Source organism: Glycine soja, chromosome 1 (assembly GCF_004193775.1).
Source record: "Glycine soja cultivar W05 chromosome 1, ASM419377v2, whole genome shotgun sequence".
In the NCBI taxonomy this organism is placed as follows: Eukaryota; Viridiplantae; Streptophyta; class Magnoliopsida; order Fabales; family Fabaceae; genus Glycine; species Glycine soja.
This window is the reverse complement of record NC_041002.1, coordinates 44,629,900-44,639,028: the sequence shown is the minus strand read 5'-3', so window position 1 is coordinate 44,639,028 and position 9,129 is coordinate 44,629,900. Positions and strand designations below refer to the sequence as shown.

The 9,129-nt window shown below is 37.0% G+C and overlaps 1 protein-coding gene across 2 annotated transcripts; it reads left to right on the top strand.

The window, feature by feature from the left end:
* The first annotated feature begins 873 nt into the window (after positions 1-873).
* On the top strand, positions 874-8,749 carry LOC114416688 (protein SCAR2-like). 2 transcript variants are annotated; one of them, XR_003667549.1, is made up of 10 exons: positions 874-1,341; positions 2,438-2,601; positions 2,766-2,889; positions 2,977-3,106; positions 3,231-3,292; positions 3,390-7,596; positions 7,685-7,771; positions 7,856-7,960; positions 8,078-8,259; positions 8,363-8,749. XR_003667549.1 is itself a non-coding variant. In XM_028381656.1 (9 exons), exons 1-9 carry the CDS (start codon positions 1,187-1,189, stop codon positions 8,126-8,128), a joined length of 5,085 nt encoding a protein of 1,694 aa, XP_028237457.1. In that variant the 5' UTR covers positions 874-1,186; the 3' UTR covers positions 8,129-8,749. The 2 variants fall into 2 exon arrangements, 1 of the variants encoding a protein (XP_028237457.1); XM_028381656.1 differs by having other exon boundaries at positions 8,078-8,749.
* The last annotated feature ends 380 nt before the right edge of the window (positions 8,750-9,129 follow it).

Here is a 9,129-nt window from a genome sequence, read left to right as displayed (position 1 = left end):
ATTTTAATATTTTTTCATCTTCACAAAATTAAAATATATCACCTTTTGATCCAAACTTAAGTTTGAATAAATTTAAACTTATAATAAATTTTTTTATATTAATTATACATATAATCGATATAAATATATTATTTTTTACATCATTATTTATATACTCAATATAAAAAATAAATACATATAAGTAGATTAATATATCTAAACCTTATTTTAGAAAAAAATAACTCATTTCAATTTTATGAAGATAAAAATATAATCAAAATTTTAAATGAACAAGTTCCAAACATTATTATATTTATGTATACAACAAACATGTTTTAGCCTCATAAGAATTATTACATAAAAAAACTTTTAATTTATATACTTTAAAAAATTCAACAAGTTTATTTTAACACTTTTTTTTTTACCTATATTCTTCGTGTCTTGCAAATCTTAAAACTGAAAGGCATGTCTAGAAAAAACATCTAATTTTCGTTGAAGCATTGAATTTTGTCCTAAAATTAGTAAAAAAAATTGGATGATAAATCAAATATGATTTTTTATAAAATTATTTTTATTTCAAACATGATTTTACAATTGATTCTCAAACATGTCTTAAGTTTGATTCTTTCTATCGGATTAAGTGCATGTTTTAATGGACGTTGGTGGCAAATGAAGTTTGGAAAAAATCTTTACTTTTCCTTTTATTTCAATTTGCAGTGAACCATTGTATTTGGTCTTAAAATTCATGCACAACTAGTTGAGCAGAAAACTAAACATGTTCTAAATTGTCATTTTTTAAAAAATTATTTTTATTATTATTATTGTCATCTTTAAAAAAAAATTATTACTTTGTCTGAATTGCGTTCGGTTAAACAATCAATAGTGAGGCCGCTATTCGCCCTGCTCAGTCACTCTCTTCACGTCTACCACTCACGCACCCACCACCGTATCTTTATTCATTTCACTTCCCCAAACAATTATTAGTATTATTTAAAAAAAAAGAAAAAAATTTCTCACTCTCTCTCTCTCTCTCTTTCTCACTCTATCTATTCTCCGTTCTCTCTTTCTCTCTCCTTCCATGGTGGAACAGCACGGAGGCAGAGTCGCCGGAAGTAGAGAGAAGAAGAAGATCGAAGCGCAGAGCCAACACGATCGAGAGAACTAGGGTTTGCGAATTGCAGAATTCGAAGATTAAGGAAAAGAAAAAATGCCGCTGTCGAAGTACCGCGTGCGGAACGAGTACAGCTTGGCGGATCCCGAGCTGTACCGCGCCGCCGACAAGGACGATCCCGAGGCGCTTCTCGAAGCCGTCGCCATGGCCGGCCTCGTCGGACTCCTGCGCCAGCTCGGCGACCTCGCCGAGTCAGTTTCTTCTTCTTCTCACTACTTCGTTACTTCTGTGTTTCTATCTCTCTTTTGAATTTTTTGATTTCGTGATTCTGATTTTCGGTGGTTTCGTTTAGTTGAACAAGTTTCGAGTTTGAAAAAGGAAAAAAAAAATGATAAAAGTAGTGGAATTTTTGAGGTTTGTGGTGGAGTGAGCTTAAATTGGAAAAATTGTGTTTTGGATTTAGTGAGCTCGCTGGATCAAGGACAGTTCGGAATTGGAAGATAGTGTAGATGCTTAATTTGGTGGTTGTGTTATGTTTAAGTTGTTATTAATTGATTAAATAATTAGTTAATTTCTAATTTTATGCTTTTGAGCTTTGTATGTTTAGAGTTTTGAAGGGGAAAAAATTAAAGGAAATTTGGCGGTGGCAGTGCGGTGACTGGTTTAAATTGTGTAATTGTGAAGGTATTGGGTGGACATGTAGGCTCTGCTTGTTGCTCTGATGAGTGATGGATGAGATTGACTTAGTTTGAATTTGGTTGACTTATTGTAGACTTCAAATCTTGGACTAATGAGGTTCCTGATGATAGGTTTTGGCTAGATGGTAGTTAATTTGAGAAGTGTAGTTATTTTGGCTTGATGATATTTGGCTGTTGCAAAAGTATGTTTGTTATTTGATGTTAAGTGTTTGCTGATATTTTAAAATCGGATGGGGAGATAGTGCAATTTAGTAGACTATTCTATAATTGAGTAGAGTTACAGAACATGGTTAATGTGATTTTTCCTTCAGTGAGTATTGGATTGTGTATTAAGGCTTAACTTTATGATCTGCTATACACGGTATGACAAGAACCTTAGCTAACCCTTGGTGGTTTTTTAATTGTGTGAAATTGGTTCAAATAATTAGAGTTGTCATATTGACATTTTGTATCATGTAGTTAATTTTGATTTTTGAGGTTAGAAGTTCTATTTGGTTGAGTTCCAGTTGTAATAGGATATCTGAGCTTTGAAGTTGTTTCTTGCCCTTTTTAGCAAAGGCAATTTTTTACCCAACATCACTAAGTTAGAGTTTTTACTGTCACTAGGTGCCATTAAGTTCTCTGTATTTAACTATTTCGTTTTGGTTAGGTTTGCTGCTGAGATCTTTCATGATTTACATGAAGAAGTAATGGCTACTGCTGCAAGAGGCCATGGTCTTATGGCTCGTGTTAAACAGCTTGAGGCTGAAGTTCCCTCACTAGAGAAGGCGTTCTTTTCTCAAACTCATCATTCTTCATTCTATACTAATGGAGGTTAGATTTCTCATTACAGAGTCTGATTGTGTGTAACTTGTCGTTGACATTGTGATTTAAATACTGCAAATCTTGTTGAATGCTGGAATTTTGGTTTAAGTTCTAACATTTTAGGTGTAATTGTCCCTTTGCTAATTTAAACATACTTGCATATTGCCTTGCAGGGATTGATTGGCATCCAAATCTACGGTTTGAACAAAATCTTGTGACTCGTGGAGACTTACCTCGATTTATAATGGATTCATATGAAGAATGTCGTGGTCCTCCTAGACTGTTCCTGCTGGATAAGTATGAGCTGATTCATCAGACATATGTTTAGAAAATAATTATTATGTTATGGATTTTTGAAATTTGTTCTTTTTCGCTTCTTTAAAGGTTTGATGTAGCTGGGGCTGGGGCATGTCTGAAGCGTTATACTGATCCGTCATTCTTTAAAATGGAATCAACTTCATCTGTAACTGCTACAATAGAAGTTCAGAGAGAAAAGAGAATTCGTAAAGTAAAGGTACAAATTTCAATTCAGCACTTCTTTTTCTTGTTTATACCAGGGTTGTGATACCCCGTAATTTCCATAGCAAAATATTCTATGCAATGGAAAATTGAATACTTAATTTTTCATTCATTTCCAGCTGAAGAAAGGAGCACGACTGAGGGATGGTGAAACCCCTAATGCTGTACCATCACATGCAAAGTAAGCTCCAATAATTTTATTGTGATGCATTAATTCATTCTTCTCATTATGGTTTTTGATGATGATTGGTGGCTCAATTTAATTTCCATCATTGTAGATTACATCAGCTGCTTCTTGAGGAGCGTATTGAGAATGGTTATAGTAATCCTGCACGCCGAGTGAAGTTGAAGAAAAGACAATTGAATGGACCAGCTGTTGAAACAAGAGATGGGAAGAGTTACATGGAGAAATTTCTGGAAACTCCTTCACCTGATCATAAAATGGTTTGTGAAACTTCAATCTTTCCATTGCCTGTGAAACAGACACCGTATGATACTAGTGAGGCTGGGATTAAAATTCTTGAAATCAGCAGCATTAGTCCTGTGAAAAAGTCATTGGGAAATAAAAACACCTATTCATCCCCTGATGAGAATGAATTAGAACTAAAACCATTTTCAGAAATGGATGGTGGGACAAATGAAGATCTTGTGAAGGTGAAAGAACAAATCTCAGATGGTGTGACAGACAAGAAGTCTTCTAATCATCTTAAGTTGCCTGATGCAGCAGAATTGGCTATCAATGAACAAAAGAAAATAGAAGGCAGCTTAGATGGGCACCATTCTGATGATGTGACTAGTGAAGTTGACAATTACATGGATGCTTTAACTACAATGGAATCAGAACTGGAAACAGACAATGAGTATAAACCTAAGAATAGTTTCTTGAATATTCAAAAGGCAGCAAATACTAATGATAAAGAAGAACATCAATTACAAGCTCAATTTTCAGATTCTCAATCATTTGGGGACTCCTCAATGTCTGATGACAGTAGTTCTTTCAATCAAGATAGAAACGAAGAACATATTAAAGTGGAAGCTCAGTCTTCAGATTCTCAATCAACTGGAACCTCATCTACATTAGATGATAATAGTTCATTCAGAAGAGATGGAAATGGGCAGCATAGAGAACCGCAAGCTCACTTCTCAGATTCTCAATCTGTTGGTAGCTCCTCTACATCAGACGAAAATTTCAAGAAAGATAAATCCTATTTACCTCACTCTGATTCGTTAACCACCGCAGTTGAAAATATACAATCGGAACCTATATTATTCACAAATGCCAAGTGTTGTGAACTGAAGGTTGAAGATGCACCATCCAACCAGCTTCCCCAAAATGTTGAGTTTCAACACACAGATTGTGAGAGGTTTGTCATGCATGATGATGCACCGGTTCATGAAGAAGAGATTTCATCTGATTTGGGGCAAGCCTCTTCAGATTTGATGACTTCAGGGCAGGTGTTGTGTTCTAATCTTGGATCCACCTTGCCAGTGATCCTACCTGCTGCAACTCAATCAGATGAAACCCCATCTGCCCCTGCTGAACTTAATTTAAGATTAGATGATGACAATGCAGACAGAACAGGTCTTGTTGAATCTATTTCTTCCAAACCTGTTTCTCTCTCCCTAACAGATGATGCTCACCCAGTGGGTTCTTCTGCTAAAACATCATTAGACAACTTGGATGATGATGACCCATATATTCATTGTGATGATCTGTTACAAGTTCTTAATGATTTGGAATTAGCTCATGGAGATGAATGCAGTGATCATTCTGAAATCAAAATGTCCCAGGCAGAGCCTCCCAAAGAAAATCCTTCTAAAATTTTGGTTAATAGAGATATTGGTTCACCAGTAGAGGATCCTGTTTCCCCATCCATGGAAGAATTAAACTTGAATTCAGGTGCTACACTGGCTCATGATTGTCAAGACTCAAAAGATGAAGATTGTACTGTAACTACCCAACTTAATTCGGAGACTCCTGTTTCTCCATTGAGTTGCTTTACCGGGGGGCTATTATCTGATTCAACTCATAACAACACTCAAGATGAACCGGGCTCAGCAGAAATTGAAGTCTCATCTTCTGATCTCCAATCAAAAGTTGGAGAGATACCAAAGATGGTGCATGATGATGAAATAAATGGATCCACCTTCAGTGTCAATCCAGTTGAAGATGATGGTCATTTTAAACGTTCATCTCCTGATAATCATGTGATGGTAAATGATCTGGTCACTGAAAATGTTCAGTCAGATGATCAAGCTGTGTATTCTGCTCCTTCTGTTGATAGTGCTGAAAATGATGAGGGTGTTGTTAGTTGTCCAGCTTCAAGTCAGATTTGTTCTCCATCAAGGGGTCTTTCAGATTTGGAAGAGCCTCCGTTGAGTTCTCATTCTTATCCAATGGAAATAAAATCCAATGAAGTAGAATTGACGCAAATTGCCATGGTCACAAATGCTGAGAAGAGTGAAAATCAATCAGCACCATTGCTAGATGTAGCGTCATCTGATGTCGTAAATTCTTCATTGAGTAATATTACAAAGTTAGAAGAATCTCTTTCTACCTTTGCAGATTCACAGAAGAAAGAGATAGAAGTTGATGAGGCAGTTGCTAGAGATTCTTTGACAGAATTAGAGGAACAGAAGATAGTGGATCAGCCAGAAATTGCTTCTGTGGATGTACAATTGAACCTGAACAAACTGGTTCCCTTTGATCTTCCAGATTCAGAAATATGTAATAATATTCAAAAGTCATCTCCAAGGGAGAAATTCCAACATGGTGCTTTTGTTGATGATGCAGAAATGGTGCCTAAATTTTTGGGGTTAGATGCCCAGCAATCAGAATCATTATCTTATGGCCTGCATGATCCATTACAAAATGACAGAGATGGTTTTTCATCACCTTCTGGTAACCAGTTGGAACCTGAAACTGATTTAGATCTGTTCTCAAAATCTCAAATTGGTGAACAGGATGCAGAATTCCCACTCAGAGAGGAGAAAAACTTTGCCTCTGAAAAACCTCAATTTCAGCAGATGCAGAAATATCAATTGGAGCAAGAAAGCACTAATGCTACTTCTGACTGCGTATCAGAAATCCATGCAGATGAGCCATCATCATTTTATTCCTTGCCACAGTCATCTAGCCAGGAGAATAATGCTGCAAAACGTGTCATGGATCCATTGAAGCCTCTTCTTCCTAACCTCTTTCCCAAGGCAACTGAAAATAAACTTGATGAGATGCCACCCATGCCTCCTCTACCGCCTATGCAATGGAGAATGGGCAAGGTTCAACATGCTTCCCTAGCTTCGCAAAGAGAAGAGTTAGAAGTAAGTCAGGTCTCAGTCCAGCCAAATAGACCTGATAAACAATCTCTATTTGGTTTGCCAACTTCTGAGAGAGAGACCTTGTATCAGAATCCTTTTTTGCCTGTCATGGCTTTGGAAAGTGATAAGCTCCAACATTCTTCTGGGTTTGCTGTTGGTGTTTCAGGGCACCCTGTTGCTATACCTTTTCAATTTCCTATCATGGTTAATGAATCAAAAGGTCAATATAATTACCTATTGCTGGACAGCAACCAAATTCAAAACCCCTTGTTAACATTACCCGTGGCATCTATGGGCATGCCTCCTCAAGGTTTCATTGTTGCTCCTGAGGGAGAAGTGATACAGAATTCAAACCCATGCGCACCAATACCATCTGCTGCATATGCTGTTTTAGGACACAATTCCATCCCTCCACAAGAAAAATCAACTCAACCTCCACATCAGTTAATGATGGAGACTACTCCAGATGATAAATCACTTCAACAGAGTATGAGTAATATGGTATCTATGGACAGGCCTCCACATGGTCATGCAGTTGCTTCTGAGGGAGAAATGGAACTGAACTCAAACCCAGGCCCTACAATTCCACCGGCTGAATGTGCTGTTTCTGGACATGATTCTCTCTCACCTCAAGAAAAACTGACTCAACCTCCAAGTCAATTACTGATGGAGCATAGTTCTGATGATAAAACACTTCTGCAGTTTGTAACTAATGTGGTGTCTATGGACAGTTCTAACAGTCACATTGTTTCTTCTGAGGGAGAAATGGAACAAAGTTCTAACCCAGACCCTCCAACTCCACCTGTTGAATGTGCTGTTCCTGGACCTGGACATGATTCTATCTCTTCTCATGAAAACCCGACTAAACCTCCAAGTCAATTAATGTCAGAGACTAGTTCTGAATTTAAAACACTTCAGCAGTCTATAAGTAATGTGGAAGGGGAACAAGGACATCTGCCTATCTCATTCATGTCTCCACCAAACATGGAAAGTATGGAGCCTAATCAGAGTTTCCTGCCCTTTGAGGGGGGAATGGAGATGTCCTTGGATACGTCTGATCATACATCAGATCTTGAGAGTGAAAGGACAAATGGAAAACCAAAGAATAAACTTCCTCGTCCTCGTAATCCTCTAATTGATGCTGTTGCTGCTCATGACAAAAGCAAGGTGAGGCAGTTTCTAGTTCTTATATGACTTTGAATGCCCTTTCAAGGTCAAAATTCTTGCATAACACTTTGCCTTTTAACCACTGCAGCTTAGGAAGGTTACTGAACGGGTTATGCCTCAAATTGCACCAAAGGTAGATGAAAGAGATTCTTTACTAGAACAGATAAGAACAAAGGTTAGTGCTTGCAACTTTATGCTGATCATACCCTTTTGTATTCAAAACATTATTTTATTTAAAAATGCTTTCCGGTTCTCTCAGTCCTTCAACTTGAAGCCTGCTGTGACTACACGACCTAGCATTCAAGGTCCAAAAACAAATTTGAAGTTTGCTGCCATCTTGGAGAAAGCAAATGCAATTCGCCAGGTCTGTCTCACTATCTGTTTAATTTACTGTAATAGGCATATGTTCCTCTTTCTATTTCTCTTTCTCTTTGATACTCCCTTTCTTTGGGGTCCACTAATATGTTAATTATTTAAATAGGCTTTGGCTGGAAGTGATGAAGATGATGATGCAGATTGGAGCGATTCTTGAAATTACTGTGAGAGGTGTTCTCAGCTGGTCGATGTTTTGATACTATGGTTCTGTCTTGAGCCAGGTTTATCTAGTCGTGCTCCCCTGTAATGAATAGGAAATCTACCTGAAATGCAAAATTCTTTATCCTGGTGTGTTCATACATGATACTGTGAACTCCATATAGGATATAGCTCCTGCTCTTAGTATTCTTTGTTCACATATATATGCATGAACATTTATACTAGCATGCAGATTGATGCAGATCCAATTTCGGAGGCGAAACTCACTTCAAGACAACTCGGGTTCAGCGTGCAAGCGCTGTACAGGTCCAGATCCAAGCTATCAACAAATTTCCCCATGCCTCCCGTTCATATAAGCACATGTATATTTGTGTTGTGTCATAATTTTTTGATATATAGTTATGATTATCCAATTTTGGAATTCTGTGATGTAGTGTTTCGAGTTAGTTTCCCCATTTATAATGCAGTTCATCTGTGTCCAGTATAGTAACATGTATACGTGAGTAAAATCATTTCAGTGTACAGTTTTCACCATCAACTTTGCCCATCGATTTACTCTTTCTTTATGATAATTGTTCTTGTTATGGTGAGCAAGCAAATTGAAAACTTAGTGTCGTAATTAAAGTGATACAAAAGACGTCAACAGACCTGCATCTAGCTTCCGGATTGTTGTACTTTGATTAGTTGATGAACGTAGCAGCTGAAATTGTATGCTCAAGCAATATGGCCTAGAGGATTCTTGAAGTGTTTCATTAGTATAAATACAAAATTTTGATATCATTCTTTAGGTGCTTTTGGTGCTATTTTTTATAATCACTTTTGTGACGTTCTACAATGGCACAAGAGATAATTACTTGTCATCAAAATGAATGTGTAGAATTGGCTCTCTTTTATTCTTTAAATGCAAATGAAAAATTATTATAAACAAGCATTAAAACGTGAAAGCTTTTTACAGGAAACAAAATCACCCCGTAACAAGCCCCTAAACATATAATCCAA

Bases quoted from the DNA above. Each gene is read 5' to 3' on its own strand.
- LOC114416688 (XM_028381656.1), top strand. From the start codon at position 1,187: ATGCCGCTGTCGAAGTACCGCGTGCGGAACGAGTACAGCTTGGCGGAT. The intron at 7,772-7,855 runs GTTAGTGCTTGC...CGGTTCTCTCAG, and splicing joins TAGAACAGATAAGAACAAAG to TCCTTCAACTTGAAGCCTGC. The intron at 7,961-8,077 runs GTCTGTCTCACT...TTATTTAAATAG, and splicing joins AAGCAAATGCAATTCGCCAG to GCTTTGGCTGGAAGTGATGA.